Genomic DNA, 26,494 nt, shown 5'->3' with positions numbered 1-26,494 from the left:
GAAAATACAAGACTCGTGACTTGACTTGACCAGGCTGATGTTTGATGTGCGTTCAGAGTCGGGCAGTGAGAGTGAGGAGCAGAGCAGTGACGAGTCGGACGAGACCTCCAGCGACTCCGGAAAGAGTTCCAGCGGATCTGAGAAGAGCTCCAGTGAATCCGAATCCGAACAAAAGAAGAAGAAAAAGACCAAGAAGGCGCCGCCGAATAAAAGCAAGACAACTGCTGCTTTCAGGTACAGTGGAACTCCTCCCCGTCCGCGAGACCCTGAAAGCATCATTTTTCTTCCCCGTGTGCGTCCAGATGTTCCCGGTTTCTTTCCCTTCGTACCTCTTCACCTAATCAGACAGGTGTGCGTGTGAGAATCGCAGTCAACAATAAATGTGATCCGTGCTTTGCTGCATCAATCAGCTCAAACCCCCATCTGCTCACAGCTTCAGACGCTTTTATAATCTACACGACAACCCGCCTTCTGGGATTTAACTTCTCTGTTCATCAGCACTTCGTTCATTATGTTCGCCAGGAAAAATCTGACGTCGTACATGATTTGGATTCATATACTTGCTGGATTTTTATGACCGATGGGACACGTTTTTGTTTTTTAAAGGGTTGGTTCAGACTGACCAAAATCAGATCAAGGCAGCGGTAGACCAACAACTCCCATGGTCTGCAATGTAAAAGTAGTTTTGTTGGCAAGAGAGCATAGATAACGGTGAAGCGGTGCAAATATTCAAAATATAACTGTCCGCCATCGACTGCTGCCTACGGATAAAACCCCCACTTCAAAAGGTCAAACGATCCCTCTAAGTACAGTATTTCAGGGAATGTACTTAGTTACTTTCCTGTCGCAAGATGATACAAATAATCACAATATAGGTAACGAACACATCGGACATTTCTGGAATCGAAATGACAAAAAGGAAACATTTTGCAAGTAGATGTTAACACAACCCAAATAAATAAAGCTTTGAATCAGGGCTGGGACATATGGAGAAAATAAAATATCACAATGTATCACAGTAATGTGGATCTAATGACTAAGTGAGTAAGGGAAATAATACAAGCTAGAAAAGTCATTAAATTGCATAATTGTACTTTGATGCAGCCTTTGAAAACACTGATGCTGTTCTACGATATCTGGTCGAATATCACGATATCGATATAAAATCGATTTATTGCCCAGCGCTTCTTTGAATGAGAATTTTGAGCGTTGAGAGTTTAACGAGAACAGATACGAAGCACCAAACAACTCCAACTCAGTCAACCAAAATTCACCAAATTGAATCAAAATCAGTGTTTTCAGCTCGGAAAGAAAATCAACCAACTTTACAGCAGTATAATAATATAATAATACTTTAATTTGATACAAACAAACAAACAAACAAACGCAGGTGAAGGCTAGTTTGAATAGGCTAAACACCTATTATTTTATTTATATAAATATATACATATACACCTCCTCTCTATCTCACACACACAGAGACACATCAAGCTGGCGGAGCTGCTGGAATATCGTTAGTGCGAGTTCCATTAACGAGCTAATCAAGGAGAGTTTTCCTCCAGTAGCGTAACCCACATTTACATGGCTAATGGATAATGACTTTTGATTGGTCATTTAGCAGCCTGGTGTTGCCAATGAATGCGATTTGAGTCATTACTGCTGAATATGCTCACGTGCACTCCGTGACACGCCGGCAAATTTGGTTTCTTGTGCGCTCGACTCCGGCCTGCTCGCGTACACACAAACTCTCACAGAATTGTACCTGATTTCGCTGTGTGACAGGCCGCCGGCTGACCCTGTTCTCTCCATTAGAGAGTATAATTAGAGCAACTCACCCCGGTGCTCAGACACACACAAACACACACACACTCGCGCACGCACACACGGTAATTAGAGCAGCTCACCCCAGTGCTTCCACAACAAACACAGCATAATGCCCTCATTATGGCCCAGTCATTTCAGGCAGGGCCTAATCAGGCCCACAGTGATTTATATCACTTTTTCCTGTTCGCAGCAAATGAAATCTGTAGGCCAAATTAACACTGGCTTTTCATCATCGCCCAAGTTAAAAAGCCAGTTACCGTCACAATTCCCCTCATTAATTTAACGGCTGAAAATCCCAGGCAGGCGGAGTAAACACTCATTATCGGGACAAATTGAAGAGGGACGGAGGCAAGTGAAAGAGAAAGGAGAAAGATGGAAAGAATCTTCTCTCTTTTTTTCTTTTTTTTTGACTGAACGCAACATTGAATTAACTTCAAAAACCTGATTGTTCGCTGTTTGTTCTGCTTCAGCTTTCAGTCGAATATTATTAAAAGAAATTATAGGTTTTCTGTGTGACGTCTTCGAGACTATTTGTTCTACAAATTGGAGCTGTAGACGTGCGGTACTATTCTTTTCACACACGTATTCCGTTACTTGATTTCAATTCCACGTTTGCGGTTCTGGTGTGTTTCAGCGACTCGGATGAGAACGGAAACGGACCCGTGGCCCAGGACAGCGGCTCGTCGGCCCAGAGCTCCTCCGGCTCAGAGAGCGACTCCGAGTCCGAGTCCGATTCAGACGCCGCCCCGGCGCAGCAGCAGAAGAAGAAGAAGAGCGACGTGAAGGCCAAACCCAAGGTGACCCTGGGGTTCTGTTGGTTCTGTTTGGATCTCAGATGAACGAATGGTTTTACTGAAGTAACGGAACAATTTCTACAAAACGCAACATATAAGAAACCCAATTAGGCCCAATGCATGGCAATGTCTGGATTCTTGGGATGGAAAGTATTTCCTTTTTGCTGAATACGATTGCTACGAAAAATGTAATGTGAAGGGATGTGCTGGGGTTTTCTTGTAAATTTGCGACCGGAATCTCAGAAAATATAATAAATAAAAATATTTCTGATCTTTTCTTGCAAATTTACAACTTTAATCTCACAGCACATCAGAAGTTAAATGTAGGTCTTTAATCTTGAAAATTAGTTTTTTTCTTAAATTATTCCCTCCGGATCCAAATAAAAATTTACATAAATATGAATATAAATTTGCGAAAATATAAATTTACAAAAAAAAATATCAAAACTTGCATGCAATATTAATGCAAAAATACAATTCTCCCATGCTGTGTGCATGTTTAAAGAGTTACTGAACTCCATAATAACCTTTTGAGGAGCAACGACACTTTCTGTGTTACTTTCTATGTTAAACTGAAAGTTTATATATAAATAATATATATGAATAACTGTGGCAACCCACTGGATGCAATTCTATTTAATGCATGTGTCAAACCGTAATGTATGTTCATCTCTGAGCTCAACTTTTCCACAATATCTACATTTCCACACGTTTAACCGCGTGTAGAATAGGATAACTTTGCAAACAGGATTAATGGAGAAACTGTTGTTTCGCCTCTCTGCCGTTCCAACGTAGAAAACAGCGGGTTCTCCTGGGAGTTGTTGTTCCTGAGGCACACACGCGTGGCGAGAGCGTCGAAATCACAATTTACATTGCGGGATATAATTTTTTGTCATCTTCAAGTGTTTCATTCGTCTCCCCCCCTCGCTCACCGTCTTCTTCTTACCCGTTATGCTCATCACATTACTTCTCGCCCTCCACTTTCCTTTTTCTGCACTATGAAAATCTCATTTCAGGCAGTTTGTCATTTGGACATGGCCTATGAATTATGCATCTTTCTTCCTCCAGACCTCCGTTTGCTAACAAGGTTTCCGTCTCTATTACCGCCACCAAGCGGCAATCAGAGAAGATCTGATAAGATGCGGCTGCTAACTTTATTGTTTGCTTTTCGCCTCACTTATTCCTCTTCTGTTTCTGTTTGTCCCCGTCCCGCCGGCTCAGCCCGGAGTCTGCAGGAGTGGAATTTTATGGTTCTTTTATGTGACGTGAAAAGGAGCCGTGATCGGTTAGGAGCGCGCGGAAGAAACGGCAGATAAAAGCGCTCGTATGTTTTTAAATGCGCTTTTATTGTGGCGCCTCGTGTCGTAATTCCCACACGTCAACATCTGACAAGCGCGCCTCCGTCGCACGAGGAGGCGTGTATCGGTTGTGACACGACATTCTGCATGACTGGCCGTTGAAAATTCCAGACGTGTTACATATATAAATGCAGAGTATCTGTTTTTGGGGATGAATGTGTCGCGTCTCCAGAGACACTGCCAGCACAATTGAAACATTTCACAACACACAATTTCATTACTTTGGGTTTGAAGTGTCTTTCTGTGTGTGTGTGTGTGTGTGTGTGGGGGGGGGGGGGGCGAGGGGGGGTTCTGCCCAGTCCTCTTCTTCTGCCTGCTCATCGTCATGCTGCTGTGTTTGATTTCCAGGTGGAAGAGAAGTCCAAGATTGAAGTCTCCTTACTGGATCTAGTTGACTGTGAGTTCATCTGCACTTTTACTGCTGTAAAACAATGTAATGTTGTCGTTTTTTACGGTTAATGATCCACCTAAAAAAACAGTTTTTTTTTTTAGGTCAAATGAACTTTTCCGGTCCTCTCAACTTGTTTTGGTTTCACGGGCCGCAAATTCTGATCGTAAAGACTCTGTTTTCACCTGCAGCAGGTCCAAAAACCAAAGCTCTGATAACTGAAATGTGTTCTACCTGCCGAACGACAAACAGACAGAGGAAGTTAGCAAATTCCCAGAGAAGGAAATCGATCGTCGACCAATAAATGACCACGGTACCTTTCTCTGGAGCTGAAGAGAATGCGAGAGGGAATATTGGGCTTTAATTTTGTCAGGTTGCCAGATCCAAATGCATTCCAGTGTTTTTCTGCGTCCGCTTATGTGTAAATAGGCCATTTTTACACTCATTAGGCTAAACATTAACTCGTGGTGAACAGCTTACCTGTATCTGACAAAAGCTTAACATTTCCCTTTTAATGTTTTGTGTTCTGCATCAAAACCGTTACACGGTTTCTAACCAGAAGTTTCCTGATAAATAGGACGTAAATAAAACAATAATTTAAATGAAACGAGTACTAATAGTACAAGTGGTTATTCTTCTTCCACAGCTTTAGCCGGTTGGTTTCTTCTTCTTCTATATATATATTTTAAGGCAGTACATTCATGCAAACAGGCCGCCAGTTAAGGGCACAATGAGTCTGATTTGTAAACACAACATTCAAAGTTGGCCCCTCCTCCCCGGCTCAGCGAGGGTTCAGACAAACCCAGATCCATTCTCTTTTTGGAACCTTTTTCCTATATTTGTGGATTTCTTTTCAATGCTTTCTCTTGGCTCATGGTGGTCGCTATGTTTTAATAGAGGTTGACGCCCAGAAACGCCCTGAACACAGTACCACCAAACACCTCTAGTGGTCATAAGGGAAAATTGAGAGGTATTATTTTCATACGAGTCTATACATTATTCATTTTGGGAAAATCCTTCTCATTGTGCCCTTTTTTTAAATCTCCAGTAACAAAAGCTTCATATACAAAAAAAATGAAATCTGCCCTCAGATAAAATACTGATTTTATTCTTAAATTGATTAAAATGTTGAGAGCGTACAGGCCTCTGTTTTCCACACTTGTAAAACTACCTAATTTAATGCGGACGTATGTTATAAGTTGATGTGTTCGTTGATGCTTTCTGCTTTTTCCACAGCCCCCAAGTGGCGGGAAAACAAATAGTATCGCTTTAAAGCAACTGCGTCGAATCAGACAGTTCTTGTCTTTGGCTCCCCCTAGTGTCGGTATCAGAACAAGACATGGCGTCAGACGGCAACGCGCCGTGGCTTTAACAGGCTTCTGGTTCTTTTCTCTTTCAGTTTCTCCCGCGTCCACAAACGCACCAAAGCTTGCGGTCGTCTCTCCGTCCCTGCTGTCCGACCTCGAGGGCCTCTCCCTCTCCAACGTCTCCTCCACCATGCAGGTTAGTATGGTGTGTGTGTGTGTGTTTGTGTGTGTGAGTGTGATGACATTTCCTCCATCACCGTGTGTGGAGAGTCAATTGTTCCTTTTCCGTCTGACAGTGACAGAAACAGCGGAGCGGCGTATGCGATGGTGAAATGAGCCTCTCTCTCCCTTGTGGAACATTTTCTGCTCCCAGACGCCAACTATTGACCTTTTCTGCCTCCTTATATTTATAGCCACAACTGCTCTTCCTGTTTCCTGTATCTCTTATAGTCTGTCTTTCTCACCCCTCGCTGTCTTTTGCTCTCCCACACCCTTGAACTCTATTTCTCCGTCTCATCTATAAGTCCACCCTCTCTCTTCCCCTCCCTCCCCTCTCTCTTAGCTCTCTCCTCCTCTCTGTCACCTTCCATCTCTCTCTGTCAGATGTTGTGTCCCTTGTGTCTCCGTGTTGTGTATATCTGATGGTTGACCTTTCCTAGTGTGACGGCTCCTTTCTCTCCTCACTGTGTGAGCGACTCTACACGTCTGTGTGTTTTTGTATCTCCCCCCTCGGGAGGAAAAACGTCCAGACCGTTCTTTCTGCTGCTGCTGAGTCTATCCTGTGTCTGGAGGTTTTTATATCGGAACATTTATGGTCTGTTTCTAAGATGTTCAGTTTGACATGTGCTTTTACTTTGAAATTACACATTTTTCAAGTGGTTTGCTGCCAATAGATTGCGTATGAAATACAATAGTGGGCTGCATGTAGCGATTAATCTACTTGATAATGAATCTGTAGATACTTTTTTTATTTGTTTTATTCATCGTGCAATAATTTAATGATTTAAAATGAGTTCCCAGAGCACACAGGTTTGTTTTTGCAAAATGAAAAATGTAATGTGCAATCAATTAAGTCAATACATAACTGATAAACATACATTTTTAGCCAACTGACTTGTCCACTAATCACCCAATAGGTGTACTTCTACAATACTCAGAAAGATACAAAAAAATATGAGAGGAATGGATTTTATTTTGTAGGTCTGAACTCGACCACATTGTGTTTTCCTGCTTCAATGCATTTATTTATTACAGTTAATTTTTTAGTGACAGATGCGATAAATGTAGACAAACTGAAAACAGCTGATCCGATGCAAGTATCACAGTGTTCCTAGCGGATGCTAATTTGCAACACCCGTCCCTTTTTAAGGGTTTTATTTATAGCTTCAGTATGTAGTTTGTACCTTTTTTGTACCAGGATCTCCATTCAAAAGGGAGTGGTACATTTGAAGTTCTTTACGTCTGTCTATCTACATCTCTTGCAGAGTGACAGAAGAGGGAGGAGACAGAAGTTAGATTTCATTGAAACGATAGTTTGAGATTTTGGGGGAAATCTGCTTGTTTGCTCTCTTGTCAAGATTTACCGCTCTCTTAAAAGAATTGAGCTACAGCAACTAGCTCCGTCTATAAAGCGCCTCTGGAGCTCAACAGTGCTGCTTATTTAGACCCATTTTCGGTTCAATTAAAAGGTAAACGCTGCTGTGTGTGTGTGATAGAAAAGTGAAGCACTTCATCTTAAAGATGCTTTAAAGGTGAGCTTGTGTTTAACTTTTCGTGGTGAGCGATTAGTTTTCCTGCATGTAGACGGACGTGTTTCCACCGGCCTCCGCTTTGGCTTTGTGGTGAGTTACTCTGTATTCTGAGCGCTGCCTGCCTGTCTGTCAGTATGATTGACAGCTGCTCTCAGACCAGCGTTTATGCAGCGCGAGTCTTGTTAGTCACCCCCCACCCCTTTCCACTCCTCAGGTGAAGGCCGTTGGAGTAATAGAGAATAGAAATGCAGATTAGAAACAGGGAACTTTTTCGCACATCAACATCTGATTTAGAGTCAATTCTATGCATAAATACATGATGGGCATCGGGATTCATAGACAAGGGTAAATAACCTCACCTTTATTCACACTCGCCCCTCCCCACGCTTACACACACACACACACACACACACACACACACACACACACACACACACACACTGGCCCCTGTGTCATTTCTATTTCTCAGCAATCTGCCCACAGAGGCAGCGAGTCTGTCTCAGCTGAGCGCTCGGGCCCTTTTAGAGAATTACTGCATGGTTATCAAAGGCATTTAGATTAACCCTGGTCACTGTCTCTGACCCACCTCCTCTTCTGTCTCCTCCTCCTCTCCTCCAGTTTCTGCATGCTACCGCTCTCTCTAATAACATTTTGACATTAGGATCTCTCACAAATGCCTCTTAAATCCCCGCCTCCCCCCCCCCCCTTTAACGCCACCCGAAACCTCTTCCGACCGCCGTCCGTGTGTGCGGCGGGGGCGGCTGAGGCTGATAACTTTTCATTCATAATTAGCAGTCGGCGAATGGGGCTGCTTTGGGGGGAAATTGAACTGTCAGCGGCGGGGCGCGCGGCGTTTGACCCCATCACGCCCAGAGGGGGCCATCATAATTTGTTCATTTGGTGTCCATCAGGCGGGCGCCGGCTCTCCTCCCTCCTCCTCCGCCGCCTCCCTCCTCACCCCTCTGACCTCCCCCGTAGTGGGCGCTCCGGGGTTCACGTCTAATTATGAATCGGCAGAAGGACCCCCGAGCGCCACGAATGTAGCAGCAAGCTGCCCTCCAAACCTGCCGCTGCCACTCAAACGGCGGAGATTGCCTCTTAAACAGGAATAAACGCCCACACAGAAACGCCGCTCCGGCTCACGCCGCAAGTGGATACTTTCTCTTAATGCAGCTGTTGCAGCGTTTCTTTACATTACCTCGTTGTAGTATCTAGGTTTTTGTTTTATTTCCGTGTGTGTGGGCATTTAATCTGTCTTCTTGTGTTTGTTATTCGTTACCCGAGGTGTCAGAGGTCGTGACGGCCGTCCCTTAAAGATCCTACTGATCATCTGGGTTTTCATCGTCCGCTTGTCTGTAAAAACCACGCAGCCATTTAATCGCTGTAGGCAAGTGAATTAGGGTCTTAACCATAAATATGATGCCACGCCCACGTGAAGACATTGGTGTGATGCAGATGGTTTCTTCCAGTGAGGAAGTAAAAGTAACACCAACACACAAAAAACATTAGAAGTACTTACAAGAAAGTTTTACTTCCTGTGCGAGATTCTTAAAATAAGACAAAATTATGGATTGCAACTTGAGATTCAAGAAAAGAAGTCGCGAAAATTCATGAGCCCTGTTAAATAAATAATAATATATATACTAGGATAATATACTAATATATTACATTATTATTATATTATACCTTGGAAATGTAGTATAAAGTAGCAGAAAAGTACACTGGTTTATTCCGTGTTTTGCAGCCAGTGTTACTGTATGTATGTTATACTTTAATTGTAGTTAAATACTGTACTTTAGTTGTAATCTATGATAGTTAGATAAGACAATTAGATGCTAATCTTTTGTGATTAATATGTACAGAATGGCCCTCTTAACTTAAATGTCTCAGAAAGATGCATATTTTTATATATATACACATTTTAAACATTGTCATATCTTTTGGGTTTTGGACTGTGACGTTGTGTTGGGCACTTTTCAGTATTTTCTACCGTTTAATTGACGATCGGCAGATGAATCACTACTGAAAACAATCCTTAGCTTCAGCCTTACTTCCATTATATATCATGCGAATACTTGCAAAGCTAAATGAAGGACAATGCTGTTTCTGAATAACAATCCTCTATTATTGCTAATCCTCTTTAATGGAAAATTTCAAAAAATTAATCATTTTTAAAACACCTAATTTACTGACAAATTGTCATAAATGAAGTAACCTCTGTCTACATGCGCTGGAGAGACTTCTTGTTACATTAAAGTAGTTTTAGACGGCTGTAGTAACATTTACTTAATCCAATTTGCAGTCAAGGTCTTTGTGACGCCCCCTCAATTAATTGTCATCTCCTGACTGAGGGGAACAATTAGGCCCTAAAGTCAAACACATGTCCCTTACCTTAATCCTCACAACTCTTGTCGAGCATAATGAAATCCTGTCCGCGGTGTTGGAGGCTGAAAAGCAGAAATGGATTTTCAATATATGCCCATACATCTCTGTGCTCCCCACGACACTTTCTTTTTAAATTGGCCCTCTTATGCACACGGCACAAGGCTACCCGGCTCCCGCTTAGCCCTTTTTTTTTTTTTATATGTCAGCGGGATTTTCAGGTCATTTGCCAGAGAGGATGTTGGGAGCGTGGCGTCCGGGGTTCTGAAGGTGACTGGTGTCTGTGTCATCCATCACGGGAGCTTCCTTTAAGTTGATGCATAATAGAGCCTCTCAATCAACTTCCCCTCCCTCATTGTCACCGCCCTCCTTCCTGTCCGGGCTGGAGAACGGGGGGAGCCAAAAGAAAAAGAAAGGGAGACTGACAGAGAAGTCAAGGTTACATCCTTCTTCTTCTCTTATTTACACTTGAGGCGTCGGTGTAGCAGGACAACAGCGGATGGAAGAGCGAAGGGGGTCTTGTGTCGGCCTTTTTTAACGGCCCACTGTGTCAAATTGGTGATGATAAGCCGTTTGAAGCCTCCGTCCTGTCCTCCGCTCCCGTCGAGGCGGGACCTTGAAGCGGGATGCGTCTTGTCAGGGAGGTAAATCTCCGTCGCGATGGGACGGCAAACATTATAGCCGGCTTCATCGACGCCGACTGCTCTGACGCGCTCAAAAAGCGGCCCGATAAATATGCCGGCCGGCGGCACGACCACACGGCAACAAATGTTTGTTTGACCTCCTTTTGATTCCATCACTTGGGCAGCGGGGTTGCTTTTAAACGTGTTTTATACGGGCACCAAGGACTTGGATACAAATACGCTCAGTTGCCATCATGTGCACCTGTAGCTGAAATGAATGCATCCGTTTTGGAGGCTGCAGTTTGTGGTGCCTCATGGGTAATAGGGGTGGGAATCACCAGAGGTCCCACGATACTGCGATACTATCACGATACTACGATATATTGAGTATTGCGATATATTGAGTATTGCGATTTATTCCCTTTTTTCCACCGCAAATGGTCCCAGCAGCCCACCCTGCCCTCCCCATGTGTCTTACTTATTTCATCTGCAGCAGGCCTGACTTCAGTGAGTCACAATTCAGCAAATAAATCAAATCAAACGTGGTGCAAAGCGACTCATTGAGATCTCTAGAAGCTCCTTTGTGTCGGTTTCAGTCGGAGTTATTTCAAACACAGCAAAGTAATGATCTCTGCTGTCGTCCAGGCGTTCCTATTTACCCATATTTACTTTTTCATAACCAGTATCCTCATCCTTCAACATGAGCAAGAACTTTACCCCAAAAATATTGCCTGAAATAAACACCTTCTCCTGTAAATATCGAGTCAAAGAGTAAGTAAACGGGATTGAGGAAGACTCCGGCTCCGGCATTCGAAGCCAAATTTCTATAATTTGCCATTTTTGATCAATTGACCTCAATGTTGATGAAAATAGCTTCATGTTTCATGTCTCATCGCTCAGTAAATGTGTCCAACCTTTTAGGCGATTTACGGTTTGAACCTGCTGTCTTTCCTCGTGACGATGGGAGTGAGTGTTTAACACGTTGAAACTCATCTCCGCTGCGACTTGTCGTGCGTCAAAGCGATTCTTTATCCTCACACACCTCGTGACACTTCGTCGGAGGAGGAGGAGGAGGAGGAGGAAGAACACGCTGCCAGCGCGTCCAGCTTCAACAACACAATGCACACTGACACGTAATTGTTTCCACTGTGTTTCTTTATATCATATTAGTAATCATATTCAATTAGCTTAATTAGTTCACACGTTTAAGTCTTCTATTCCTCACTGTTTTGCTCTCTTTGTCGCTTTTGCAACTTCTTTGAGAAGTCACATCTCTTCGAGGTGGTAAATAGCAATTTTTCCTCCTCATTTGCACAGCGTATGAATACATCGAGGTGCTAGGCGTTTTAGAGGGTGTGAAGCGGCTTCGTTCGCCCCGATGCTTTGACCTAATTAGTGCCGTCACTCGAGGCAGACGGACCTCTTTTGATTTGGAGAAACTACCTTCAAAGTATTCATACTTTGGCGATGCTTTTTTTATTATTTTGAGTCGCTGAGGTGTGAAGTTGATTGTGTTTGTCACGTTTGACAGGTCAATATGTTCGTTGTGTGTGTGTGTGTGTGGGCCGACATCTTCTTTCCGCCGAGGACCGTCAGAGGAACATTGTTCACGCTTTCAGTCTCTACTGAGTAACGAGATGTTAATTTTCAGGGCGAAAGAAAAGCGCCACCAGCGCGTCCGCCTCCTTTCTCTTCCCTAACTCTCAAAGGTAATGTGATTTCCTGCCTCTGAAAAGGTAAAAGCCCCTGCGAGTGGCGGGTTTAGCCCATGCAGGCACTTGTGTTTCTATTCATTAGAGGTGTTTTTTATTCAGAAGGGTTTGACCGAGCATCCAGCCCATTTCCCTCTAACCGGGCTGATTGAGAACATTTCTTAAATGCGCTCGTCTTTAGCCCGCAGCCTTAATGAAGGGAGGGTTGGTGGGGAGTTATCAGCCAACCCTCGGTCCCACTTCACTCAGAAGTGCTGCATTCTTCCCGCTGATTGGACGCGGCGAATTGCATGTGATGGAAAGACCGGGGATTCTTGTATTAATCTGTCCTTTTGTGTGAATGCATTTGCACTGTAATGTGCAAGGCGTCCCTGGATATTGTGTTGATGTGATGTGGAGAGCCTGAGGCTTCTGGGTAATGTTCATTTTTTTTTCTTTTCTCTGCTTTTCTGCTCTCAGGCTGTTGTTTCCAGCAGTGCTTAGTTGTTTGTACCTCAATCCAGCCGTTATATACGCTTCTCTAATTGACAAAACAGTCTTTTCTCTTTGCTAATCATTGTAAAACACATTGGCAATGGGGGAGGACCCCGTCGCCTGTGTTTGGTGTTTTTAAAAACCTAATTAAAGGATAATAGAATCAGTGTTCGCTGAGGTTTATGCCTGTCTTTTTATACTTCTCTCTAGGTCACCACTCCATCTTTTGGCCCTGTGAAAACCCATGAGCTGCTTCACCATATGACTGGAAAAGGTCTGTCAGCCAAGTACCACTTCCCCAGGCAGCCCTGTCTGTACCAGCCCAGTATGGTGGCTGTACAGGTCATACTGGCCAACAGCGCCGACCACAGCCTGGAGGAGATCCACATAGGAGACCGAAGCCCCGCGAGCCTGAACATCCACTGCTTCAACACCATCGGTGAGTAGGAGGGCCACACATTGTAAAATACTCACTAAATACTACCCACAGCAGGTACATTTAATATTGCTCATTGCTTTGTAACTGCCAGCAAACGCATTATTCAAATTTAAGGCGAGTAATATTATACTATTTGTCTTGTTGACAGATCCTTCTAACTAAAGTATAAATAGCCTGATAAGTCTTCTCCCTCTGTGGTTAAATAACTATTAAAGGCAGAAGAATTAAGCTAATGTTAGGCTATAAAGGAACGACACCGCGGTCGCATGAGTGCTAGTAAGGAGGCAACTTCCGGTTCTGAAAAGTGAAGCAACGTTGAAGTGTCTTAAACCTGCATTCTCTCTGGTTGTATAGAAGTCTATAGAGATTACTCTACTTCTCTCTTGATTTATTCCCTCAGTAAACATTGTAAACAATCTCTAGTTTCAAGTCTCCCTCAATACAGCATGATGTTTATTTAGTAAATGATGGTCCATCTAGAGTCAAACATGTTCCTCATTTCCCTTTTTTTGTTTTAAGGACTCTTTTCCGTTTTTTTGAGCATTATTCAACCTGTCGTGTTATATGTTTGATATTATATCTTTCCTTTATTTTCTCTGTGTCACATTCTCTATTTCGCAAGAAAGTCAGATTGAGGAAAAAAAAGTGCCTTATGTGGCTTTAAATCATCTCCTTAATCTAACGCTACCGGCCTCCTATTGTTGAACTTGCGGCCGGTCCTCACACAACCTCAGCTCAGTATTTGCAGATTTAGGATGCCACATTTATTACAATCTGTGCAACATGTGATGTCTCCCCTATTCATTCATGATGGCTTTCTGGAATTCCTACAGCTCTATGATTGTTTTCTCAGACCGATATTAAATGATAATTTTAAGCCCCCCACCTGAAAACAGCCAATATTACTTTGGCTAATCCCTGTTCATTAGTATCGATCAGGCAGAACAAACATGCGCCATCTCCATATTTTCTTGTCACCCCGTTGCATGATTGCTACACTCTGTATATTATAAGAGCGAGAACTGTGCTCCCTCAAGATTTTCCCTTCTTTTTTCTTCCCGTGCACACACAAACACGGCGCTGGTGTGCGGTGGAGCACGTTAAAAATGTCAATTGCAGGGGATTGATTGGGCATTGAAGGAACTCGAGCAGCCAAACAGTGGGTAATTTGGATCGATCGCGCCGGGCTACTGTGAGCTGGTGGCTGGAGTTGGTTTTGATAAGTTGCAGAGGATGACAGACAAAGCGTTATATAATGCTGTTTTGTGTTTGTTTGTCACGGGATGATAAATAACGGGGCTTCGGTTCAGTGGGAAATATTGCACATTGCCTCTACAGGTGCTTTACTTACAAAAACATGTCATTTAACTGTTTAAAATGAAATGTGATTTGTGATTTGCTCGCTGTTTTACGTGTCCCTAAATCTTTGATATCTTTATTATTGTTATTTTGTATGTATATATATATATATATATATATATATATATACATATAAAATAACTATATATATACATGTATGTATGTATGTATATGTATGTATTTCTACACATAGAAACTACTTACTGGCTAAGTCAAGTCGCTGATTATCGAAACGCATTTAATTCAAACTCGACAGAAACAAACAAAATAAAACTCATCAGAACCGTCTTTAAATGTTTAAACAATCACCAATCTGGTTTTGTCAGAATAAACCGTTTGTTCACAGAGTTGGAAGTGGAAAGAACAAAGCTAACAGACTCCATTGACAAAAACTGTAATTTTACTTTGTAAACATTTTTTTGCGTGTTGTCCTGTGTTTTTAAAACCTGCATATACGTGTTCATTTTGGTGGAAAAGGACAATGGACCAAAATGAATAAATAAAAGTATCTTTGTGAGTTTTATGTGGTTTAAAGGGCTATTCCGGTTTATTACAGCGTGAGTTGTCTTCTGTTGCGTTGCCCTTCCTATCGGCAACAACAACATTATACTCACCAAATTGCAGAGATCTGGGAACATGTTGACGTTGCCAGAAGTTCAAAGGGCAACGTGAGTAGCCGAGAGATGCTGCAGGTTGAAAACAATCGACAGCCAAACGTATTTGAGCAGCCGCTAAAAAAACAGAATGACGGCCGGTTCACGCTCTGACTTCCTGCTTCAACTTCGACCTTTTGGATTCATCTTAATCTGTTAATCGTCTCTCCAGATGTTATTTGAGATAGTTTATCTTGTGATTTATGTGAACACGGACGACTAGACTATCATAAATAAATAATAAAATACATGTCTGTTGGAGCAGACGTGACGGTGGACTGTAAGTGAGTCTGTGACGGCTCTGTTTTCAGAGGGCTTTTCCTCTGGAGTCTGTTCTCCGTCCGTGAGAAGAGTTATACAGTAAAACAGCTCGCTGCTCCACGGAGGATGTTTCTGTCTGTCTGTGTTCTTCTCATCCTTAACCTCCTCCTCCTCCTCCTCCTCCTCTTCCTCTCTCATTCAGCTGTCCAGGCTTCCTCTTCAATGCATTTTTTTGGGGGGGCTTTACTTAACTCTCTTGTCTTTCCTTCCTCACCTCGTCTCTTCTTGATGCTGATGCTCTCCATGACAAGCCTGTTGTTCTGAAAATATGCTGCTCCTTCATGTGTGTGTGTTTTTTTTCTTCTTCTTCCTCTCCGAGGCTAGAGGTGTGTGTGTGTGTGGATTGAAGGATAGATTTCTCACACACGATGGCCTTGCTTTGTGAAGTAGAAAACACAAGTGGTGTGGATGCCTGTCTGTTCCACTCTGCTGCCCCTCCTCCTACTCCTCCTCCTCCCCTTCCTCCCCCTTTGCTCCATCCTTCCTCACGTTGCACACTGTGCCCTTGTCACTCACTATTCCTTTTCTCCTCTCCTCCTTCCCTCTTTTTTTTTTTTTCTTCCCAGAGCGGCTGGAGCCAGAGGCCTCGATGACGGTTTCCATGGGTATTGACTTCAGCGACTCGACACAAGCGGCCAACTTCCAGTTGTGGTGAGACAACCTGACACCCGCTCATATCAAGCATGTTTTTTTTTCTCCTCCGACCTTCAGTTGCACATCTCTTTCACTACCTCTTTTTTTTCTGCTCTCACGCCGTGTCTCCGGTTTTCACATCTCCCTCACGCGTCTCTTTCTCTTACGTTCATTTGCATCCTTTCTTCTTCTCTCCCCTCTCTCATTTGTTCGGTTGGTAATTCTCCTTTTCCTACCGGCTCTGTGCCGGCACTCCCAGGTGAGACATCAGCCACAATTGATCCGGGTTCACTGGGATAACAATTATTACGCCAGTAATCAGCCCCAGCTCAAATCAACCTGCTGAATGCCATCGGCGCCGCTGCTCAGCTGATCAATAACCTTATCAGAAAATCTGTTCAGGATGGGGGAGGGGGAATCAATCCGACCCAAAATGCCTTGCAAACCGTGCGAATGGCAATCAGTGGAGAAACATTTAATACACAAACGAAGCATGAATAGACACAAGTGCACAAAACACACGCACACTGTGCCGCACGTCAACATCCATTTACTCGAGTTTAAGATGAATTTAAATGCCTCGTGTCGTCTTCCGTTATTTAACTCGCCACATTCACCAATTTTCTGTTTTTACCAGGGACAGAACACGTTAATCAACATTTCAGTTTCCACCTCAGTGTAAATGTTCCAGGTGTAGCTAGAGTGCTAATTTTCATCTGTCGTTCCTTTTTACAGGCTTTTTTTTACAACTAGGTTGCCTAATATTATTAATACAATGCCACTGTACAGCCCAAAACCACACAATATGAATACAGTATGGAGGATGATTGCAGGTTTGCTTTGCTTTAAGCCATCTCCTTAGTTTATGCTTAAAGGTTCAAATGTAAAAGTCAAGCAAAATATTTAAAACTCTCGTATTTTTCATTCATCTTCGGTTCGAACACACGGAGTCATGAGCAATTTAAATAGTTAAAAATGCTAGACTTTCCTTTTATGGATCACGGATACCAGAGGTGATTTTGGGCAAGAGGCGGAGCCTTCTGTGGCATTATTGGGGCGTTAAATATGCTAAAGTGCAATCATCATGAACGAGCATTAATCAGGAAAACTCGTACGCAAAAACAGGAAGAAAAAGTTGAGATGAAAATAGGAAACCCGTACTCTTGCATGAGGTCTGAAATCTTGCAACCTAGATTCCTGCTTTATGTTGGATATCCTGTAAATAAGTTTATTTTCCTGTTTCGCTCTCCTCAGCACCAAGGAGGACCAGTTCAGTGTGTCCATCCAGCCGGCGGTCGGAGAGCTGTTGATGCCCAGTACCATGACCGAGCAGGACTTCAGCAAGGAGCAAGGTGGGTAGTGCTCTCAAAATAAATAGATAAACTCTTTTTATAAGCTTAAAGCACAGTGAAGAGCTCTAAATACAAACTTGAATTGCTACATATTAAAGTAAAGAGTGTGTAACACATGAACTGCTCTGATAATATCTTGTTTACATATATGTACATGGCTATTTATTCTATAAAACGTTACTGTAAAAAGGCAGATTTCCTGCAATGTTTGTTATTATTAAAAGTGAACTAGCGTATATTGTTGCTTTTTTTTGTTTAGCGTTGAATCAAGTGACAAAATAACACATAAATGAGCTTTTCTTATGTCAATGAATGACATTTTACGGACTGATGGATCTCAAATGGGAAATTTCCCAAGTAACCTTAGTCTTATCTCAAATTGTCTGTATTGTGATAAAAGGATAAAGCTTGTTTTTTGTCGCTATTAGAAAATTCACAAAAAGTAATCAGTGTCAGTCCATGACTTTTGGGCTCTGTAGTATTTTAGTAAACGTCACTCAAACAGGAGCATTTGTTGAGGATTAATACACATCGGGGCGCTCTAGCAGGTACTTACAGCAGCAGTCACTCAACGAAAACTACAACCGTATATTTTTAAACATGTATAAATACGTGGATGTTGACCAAATAAAAAATATATCGCCACACCTTTTTCTTTAAATTTGATTTGAATGTGAAATAGAAATCAAAAATCCATTGTACAGCGCTATTAACAGCTAGAGACAACAATAGAGGTTGTAAATCTTTAAACTGGAGTTTTCTATGCAGTATTCTTAAGTTATATTTATAAAGTGACATTAAATCCTCGTAGCCCGCCTTGAACAAACATTTCCTCACCATTGTCATTAAAGCAGAACGCGCCCCTCTTATGAAGCACTTACTGGTGTTTCCTCCACAAACACACACCTGTAGAGCTCCATAGTGTGGCAGCTATTGAGAGCGGAGCGCGCGCTCATATCTGAGCCATCAGCGGGCTTTTAAGTGCGTGCTTAATGCTGCTTCTGCCTTAATTTATCTTCATTCTCCGTGTTTTGAGCTCCGCTGAATACACCTCGCACTCAGACACAAAACAGAGTGGAACAACTCTCTAGCAAATTGCTGCTTTATACCCATTGAGTGAAGTCAATTCATTATTTCAGTTTACAGCTTTTTCATTATATTTGCCTTCAAGAGCTCTTTTATTTTTACCTAACTTGTGCATATTTATCTCTGTTCTTTCTCTCACATCCTTGTTCATTACTAAGTGCACATGAACCGGCCATTTGCCTTCAATTTGAAGAGATTTTTTTCCAAATCCGTCTGCGTTTATTGTGGAGTTTTCCTAATTTAGTTGCGAACAAATTCTCTTTCATCTTGTCGCTCAGTCCCAAAATATTGTTTATATCCATAGCGCTTCATGGTGATAGTATAAACATAATCTGCTATATATTTGAGTTCAAACAGAAAACAACGAATCCACAGAAATACCAGATTTAAGCTTCTGTTTGTGCGCGTCCCTGTTTGACGGCTGAACGTTTCGCATCCCATCAGGTAAGCTGCTGGGCATGAACGAGACCTCTGCAACCGTCACCATGGCAACAGCAAACACCTCCAGCCAGGCCGTCAGCAAGCAGGTGCTGTCGGTGGCCAACGTGGGAGTGGTGCAGTCCGGCCCAAACGACCTGCACAGGTGAGCCGCCCTCGACCCAGTTATCATCCAACTTTCATTTCCACACTTTCAACCCAACAGAACACACGTTTATATAGATATATATATATATATATTTCAGATAATGTATCCAGATAATTTATGGAATACTTATATTATTCCATATTGTAGATAGATAGATAGATAGATAGATAGATAGATAGATAGATAGATAGATAGATAGATAGCAAAGATAAACTTAAGATGTTCTTCCAGCATAATAGGCAGTTGGAATATTTTATCGATACTCAGACAATCTTATCAATCTTTTAGTATATAAACTATCATAATGGTGCAGTTTGTCTTCCTGCTGCTGTCATGGGTGTAAAGTCAGTCATATTCATATAATTCATTAATTGTACGATGTTTATCGGTGCTTTGATGAGGTTGATCCTTTTTTTTCTGCAATTTTTCCTCAGATAATATTTATTTATATATTTTTTTTTTTACACCCCCAATAATTTATTTGATCGTGTTTTTAGGCCGTTCATTCGTCCCATTCTCGTGAACGTGATATCTCAGGAACGCCTGGAGGGACTTTCTTCAAGTCTAGAAGATGACCTGATGATACTTTGATGCTCAAGCGTCACTGAGCTCTTAACAAAATAAAATAAACGCGTCTTTTTGGCCATAACTCCAGAATTCTTCTGCTTATTATGACAATTTCACACAAATGTCTAAGAGGATAAAAATGACGACATATCGAACCGACGTGGATGTAAACTGCTACCTGACTGGTTGCCACAATGCTAGTGTTTTAATATATATATGTTTCTATGAATAATATAAAATGTGTGTTTTACAGTGTGCATCGTAGTTAAAGCGCATCTCTCACAGACATGCCAGGGGAATGCCCTGAGAAGCCTGGCTGTGTAATTGGTGTACACAGAGTGTGCTAATGAGCTTCCTCCTCTGTCACGCACACCCGAACACCTGATAGATAATTACACCTCCCTCTCTCCCTCTGTTTCCTGCTCTGTCTCTCTCTTTCACCTCGCCTCCCCCATCTGTCTCTCTCTCCCTCCGCACCGCTGTCTCTCCTTCACTTCCTCTTTGTCTCTCGCTCCGTCCTCGTCCTTTTCCGTCTCGCGCTCGTGAAAGGAAGAGAGGGGAAACGTGTAGGAATAAGTAAGGAACAGGGAGGAAGCCGGAGAGAGAGAGAGAGGGGAAGAATAAGAGGGCGACAGCAGCACAAGGACACAGAGAGCTCGGAACGAGTGAGTGGAAATCGATGCTGGCCAGCGGGAGAGGCCCGCGTCCAATAAGCCCATGCTTCGTTCAGAATAACCGATAGCTCAAATGACGCCACGCTATCAATCTCCCTCCTGCCTCTGTGACGGCGACAGAGGAAGACGGTCCTCCAGCGTTGCCCCGTGGTCTCCGAATAATGAAGACACCGTCTTCCATATTGCCGGCCGGTGATGACCGGTTCTTCTGCGCTGTCCCTGGGAGGTCCGTTTATTAGAGATGATGGAGGCAGTGGAGGAGGGGGTCCTCCTCAGACGTAGCAGGTCTGACAGCCTCGTCTTTGAGAAGCTGTCGCAAAGATCTCTAAATCTGTCCGTTCGTGCTCCTGATTTGTCGCCAGTGACGGCACGTGTTCAAATAAGCAACCGATATGATTATTGTATTATTGAGATTAGAGCTGCTACCATCAGTAAAGTTAATTTACAGTTTTCATCTCTAAATCATTGAAGCCACAAAAACCTCTTTGGTTTCAGCCTCTCTAATGTTCTGGCTTTCTTACTTTTCTGTTGCAGTCAACTGATTATTTGAGTGTTTTGGAAAATAAGACCAAAGAAATTAAATGTAGCTTTCATTAACGGTTATTACTGTACTTTAGGCTTTATTTACCTGTCCTTGCATGCGGACTTTGGATCCTAAACAGCCTAAAGTCTTATTTAATTAAGGCTGAACCTATGATTATATTCATCTTTTATTAGCCTGTGGATTCTAGTGTAAGAAAACATTTAAAAAAAAAAAGCCCAACACAGGTTCCCAGAGTCAAATATTATGTCTTAAAATGTCCAAAATATCAAAATGTACGGTCATACAAAACAGAAGAGCAACAAATGCTCACATTTCGGGAGAAGAATGTTTCTTCTCTTTGCTTGATAAACGACTGAAACAATTAATTGTTGTTGATTAAATTCCTGCCTGTCGACTAATCGTTTTTAGCTCCGGTAATTTTAGTCATGGTGTTTTTTGTGTGTTTCTGCTGTGCACTCACACACACACACACACAGTGATCGATCTGATCGGATGCACCCACTGAGAGCTTATTGTGGAGGTCACTCTGCATTAAATGTGATGCGTGACCTTCTTTTTCTCCTCTGATCTCTCCGGAGAAAGCGCCCTGTAATCCGGGTAAAACCCCACAAAGCACCCGGCCTCGGAAAGGAGTGAACGTTTTGGGGCTTTAATGTAGAAACACCAGATTCAGTATGCTTTAAACTGACCTCGGGCACTTTGCGGGGAATAGATTGCGGTATCAGAGGTTCTGTTTGACGAAGCAACAGCCTCCTGGTGCACCTCTGCGTCCCTGCACTCCTCTGCTTTATCAGCAGGGTGCAGCACTGCTTTTCCCAAACAGGCGTCGGAGGGGTGGGGTGGCAGGGTGGGGGGATGCCACTGAAACACAGAAATTGATTGCTGGAAAGGAGGATGGCAATAAATCAAGCAGGAAAGCAAATGTAGAAAACGCTGTTCTTGTTTATGTCTAAACAGGCGGAATAGAATAAATGTGCTCTATTTTTCAGTCCGTTTGAAAGCAAATTTGATCGAATTTTGCATGCATTGCCAATCCTTCTGGTTAGAGCCTAATTTAAGGGGAAAAAACAACAAACCTGAACCCCTTGATTTATAAGCTATGCTTTCTCTTTACTTTACACTTTGATATAATTAAATTATGCTTCTCGGAACGCCGTGTTTTCCCCTTTTTTTTTTTTCTTGGTGAAGTTGAATTCTTGTTCCTGTTTAAAATGTAATTGGCCATCATTTATAAGCTGACTAATTAAACGTCTGCTCTCTTTATTATGGATCGCTTCCGCAGACAGTGTGGCTCATGATCTATCTTCAGATCATACAAAGGGTGGGGGGAAAAACGCACGACGACGCAACATTTCACACGTCAGGCTCTGTCACGTTCTCGCCTCCCGTTTTATTTCCCATCAGCCCCGTGCCGCCGGTTCGTCCTCTCCTTCCTCCCCGTCCACCCTTCGAGTGTCGGTCGTCTGTCCGTATGGCCGAGCTCTGGAGATGTGTGGAGGGGTTCCTCGTTCTAATTGGGGCTAATAGCTCTGGCCATCTGCCCGGTCGGAGTCTGCTCGGTCTGGCCTCGCTGACCACTCAGTTGAAGGACACTTGTCCACCTGGCCGAAGACCAGGATCGAACCGTCGTACCCAGCCGCCGCACGTTTGGCCTCCGCCTTTCTGAGCTCTTGTAAAAACATCGTGCTCAAGTCATTTTTTTTCAGCGTTTCGTTAAGATGCGGTGGGGGTTAAGTCCTGGATTCTCGGCTGCAGAATCCTCTGGGTCTCGCAGGGGGGTGAATGTAAAGGTGAAAGCCCACTTTGTGTTCGGGGTGGAGGAGGAGGCAGATGGCACACACGGCGCTCTCTGCACTGAGGAGAATCACAGATAATTGGAGAGTGATGCTTAGCCGCAGCCCCGCCGATCGATGCCAATCCGCCCGCTCTAAGTCCAGGGGTTATGCTTTGCTTTGCTTTCCATACACTGCAATTAATCCAGTGTTTAGCCCAGCATGTGAAGAGTGCAGGGGAATACCAATGACCCGGTTAAGGCCCGCTCGTCCCCTAATCTGTCCCCCAAAAAGATGCCCTGATGTTGTGTTTCCATGCCACGCAGATCTGCTCCACCACGAAACCGCAGAGCGAGAAATATTCAAAGCAAAAAAACGCGCCTGGAAATCAAACCGCTCTTGTTTCTTTTTCCACTCGCTCGTATTGTAACTCATGCACAAAAAGCCCAGAGCGCCGTCTCCTGAGACGAAAAGAAAGCAGCCTCGGGGTAGTGTTAACTGGCCGAGTAAATGATAGATTTATATCCTAAATCCATTAGCAAAGCCACAGGGACCACATAGACACCTTAAGCTGCTGACAGTGGGGGGGGGGGGGGCGGTTGTGTGTGTTTCCACACTAGTTTACACACTAGTTTTTCATGTTTGTGTTACATTTCATTTCTGCATAAATACAATTATTTTGCTTGATGTTTAGAGGTTGGAGCGAAGTATGACGAGAGAACGCGTCTTCAATTCCCCACAATTAGAAATTCTGAATTGATACACAACCCCTGAATTATTTAAAGAAGCAAAGAGGTTGGTGTTGTTGAGAGAAATTAATCCTCTTCTTGAATGGCTTGTGTTTCCTGCTGAAGTGGCTAATATTTTAATTAAGCCCGAGGAGGACTCTCTCTCTCCTCCCTGAGCGCTCCCTGATAAACTCCCTCTCCTCTGTTGATGGTAATTTAGCAGCTCCCCAGAGACCCACCCCAGACACACTGGGTTTGTGAGCCGCTTTCATTGTGTATGCACCCTCCCTCTTTTAACGTGTGCGTGCTAATTGGTGGACGTGCTAGCCGCTCCCGCCGCGCAGCACGCCGCTCTTCCCACAGGCCGTCCTGCGGGGGCTCTTCACAGGCTTTAGTCGGGCCTAAGTGGGGCTCTTTGTGGGCTGTTTGTCAGGCCTAAGCAGGTTGCCACGGGGGGGCCTTTGTTGCGGGGATGTAGCGCTAAATGGAGGCAGATGGCTGGGAGTCGACCACGTGAGGCTCAGAGATGCAGAGGGGGCTCCGCTCGGCTCCGCCGCTCCTCAAAGAGGGTCACACTGGGTCATAGCCCCTGTCTGCCTCTTGTTAGCGCTCTCAATGGGGACCATGTGTGCCCAGATTTGCCCCCTCGGTCTGCAGGGACGGTATCCAAGGAAACGCCGGACCAAGAATCCTCCCGACGGTCCGGAGAGAGCCAGAGGGACGAGGGGGGGGTCGTCCCCTCATGCTGGTCCAGAGGCTTCCCACACACTCATAGACCGCCACAGTCCATAAAAAAACCAGCAAAATACAGTTTGAGTGACATGAAGGGCGTGTCCCGGCCCTCATGGCTCTTTAGTCAGCGGGAATAATGGACTGTCTGTTGCTCCGCGCTCTATTTTTCCTGTCACGTCTTTTTCCTCCTTTGTCTCAGTCACTCATTTAGAGTAATTACAAGGTGTGAGGTGATTTTCAGGTTTGAGGGAGAAATGTGAGTTAAGTGTGCCGGCCGGGCAACACGTTTATATCGCTCTCTGTTTTTTTTTTTTAGGGAGCTTTGAGTTTGTTGTTACTGATCATTGAAGTAGGAGTCAACCATTGTGGAAAAAGAGATTAGTTACTGCATTGAATTCTATTTTATTTCACATTCTGTCCAACAAGAATGGAAAGGTAATCAAACATACATTCATAATACAAATAATGAAGGGGGCTTCAGTCTACAAATACAAAATATTACAAAAATAAAAACTGTGTGAAATACCCGACACCAACTCTCTGCCCAGTGAAGAACAATTGGTAGCATATCTTGATTATATTTGTTAAGCTTTAACTTTTTAAAGACACCTTTTTCACACTTTGGTTTTGTGTAGATATTCAAAACTCATTCGATTTGTTTGACAGGTGGATGGAAACGTTCAGTCTCTATTAAGAAGTTGTGATCCGTGCTTTGTCCGTTGTTTTGTGTCTGGACTTTCTCTTTGTCACCTTCGAAAAGTCTTGTTTTGCTTTGGTAGGTTCCAAACTGAATGAAATGACCCGGATGTATCCACGTGGAATTCCATTAAAAGAGCGGCTTTACTTTTCTAAATCTTAAGGAAACGTCCTTCAATGCTTCCTTTCCTATCTCCTTTAGCATAGCATACAAACCATCTTCACGAAGGGAAAGTTACTGCAAGAAACTTTCTCTTTTGTGTTGATTTTGGCGCCGCCTGTGGACAGACGCGGTACTGTGAGCTCCATCGCTTGGTGCCGAAAAGATGCCGCTGCCATGGTCCCCTTTTAGAAAACCTCATTTTAGTTTCATAACCAGTTAAACGTTTGGTCTCTTTCCAGAAAAAGCTCTTCCTGCAGATAAACCGTTTTTATCGGGACTATTTCTTTGATAGAAAGTAGTTCCATTGCCTTTAACGCTCAGTATCGGTCTGTCTTTGGGGGTTTTGTGACGCTGACCCCCCCGTTCTCTTCCTCACCCGCAGGTTTGCCGGGCGGACGGTCAGCAGCGGAGCCCTGGTCCTGGTCTCTCTGGAGCTGAAGGAGTCCTCCGCCGCGCTGCTCACCATCAACACAGAGAAGAGCGTCATGGCGTCCATGTTGCTCCGAGACCTCAAACAAGCCCTCGCCCTGGCGTAGAGAGACCCTCCCTTTAGTAAAGGTAAAGGGGAACCACACTTCATCGAAGATGTCACGTATTTTATCTCTGTGGTTGAGGACAATTCGGGCACTTTTATCCAAAATACAGAACACCCCCCAAAGAAAGTAGCGCTTCAACTTGTATCACTCACGGAGAATGGAACTGGAAACAATAATATTCATGGTCCGCGGTTATTTGGAAAGGATTGTCCTGAATCACAGGGATAACTTTGTGAAAGTCTTCATGTAAAGTGGTGAACCCCTTTTTAAAAACACACAGAGGGCATCAAAGAATAGATTTTTAACATGTGACCTTCTCCTTTATAAATCGCTCCCCATCCAATCAAGTGGTCATTTACCTCAGCGGGTACCATTCACATGTCAAGCCGTCTCTGGCTCTGACCAAACACTATTACGTGCAATCAGTTGTACGTACATTTTTTGGGAGAAAGAGCACATCGCTGCTTCACTCACGTAGTCTGACCCTCGTCTACGTTCATAAAGTTAGAAACACTCCGCTGCGTTTGCTTTGATGGACTTTAATGCCAAGAAAAAGAGGAAAAAGAGGATTTCACCTTGAAATTTAGACCTCGTTGCATGATGAACGCCAAACGAGCCTCTGTCCCTGATGGAGTTCTACATTCCAACCTTTACACTGCCCCACCCAAAAAAAACACATTTGTTAAAGTGCCTTCTACATGAAAATAATGTTATTTAGAAAACCAAAACATATATGTTAGACCTAAATCAACAAGGTCTTTTTATTTGTACCGTTTTGCCTGAACAATAAAAAGTGAATTTATTAAAACGAAAACATATTTGTCTCTATACATATTCATATATATATATATATACACACAGTATATATATTTTAGCTGTCTCTAACATGCTCTGATTCATTGTCATTTACATGAACGTGGCTGAAACACAACATCGTTAATGATGAGCGCTGCTAATTGGCAGGATGAGCTGCGTCCCATGCACTCATGACATCATGATTTTGATGAATCTGTCGCTCCACCTGCCAACATATGTTCTCT

At 43.3% G+C, this 26,494-nt stretch overlaps 1 protein-coding gene across 1 annotated transcript in view; it reads left to right on the top strand.

The window, feature by feature from the left end:
• ap3b1a (adaptor related protein complex 3 subunit beta 1a) overlaps positions 1-26,239 on the top strand; it is a gene marked incomplete at its 5' end in the record, with an annotated part of 47,485 nt that extends 21,246 nt beyond the window's left edge. The window contains 9 exons of the mRNA XM_079235675.1: positions 57-234; positions 2,459-2,621; positions 4,325-4,373; positions 5,764-5,867; positions 12,824-13,052; positions 15,952-16,036; positions 17,273-17,370; positions 18,901-19,039; positions 25,301-26,239. Coding sequence (XP_079091801.1) covers positions 57-234; positions 2,459-2,621; positions 4,325-4,373; positions 5,764-5,867; positions 12,824-13,052; positions 15,952-16,036; positions 17,273-17,370; positions 18,901-19,039; positions 25,301-25,454 — 1,199 coding nt within the window. The 3' untranslated portion in view covers positions 25,455-26,239. The remainder of the gene's footprint in view (positions 1-56; positions 235-2,458; positions 2,622-4,324; positions 4,374-5,763; positions 5,868-12,823; positions 13,053-15,951; positions 16,037-17,272; positions 17,371-18,900; positions 19,040-25,300) is intronic.
• Positions 26,240-26,494: the final 255 nt, after the last annotated feature.

The sequence above is a fragment of the Taurulus bubalis genome (genome assembly GCF_910589615.1).
Source record: "Taurulus bubalis genome assembly, chromosome: 19".
NCBI classification, from domain to species: domain Eukaryota; kingdom Metazoa; phylum Chordata; class Actinopteri; order Perciformes; family Cottidae; genus Taurulus; species Taurulus bubalis.
The sequence above is the reverse complement of the archived record's forward strand: the minus strand, read 5'-3'. Positions and strand labels throughout refer to the sequence as shown.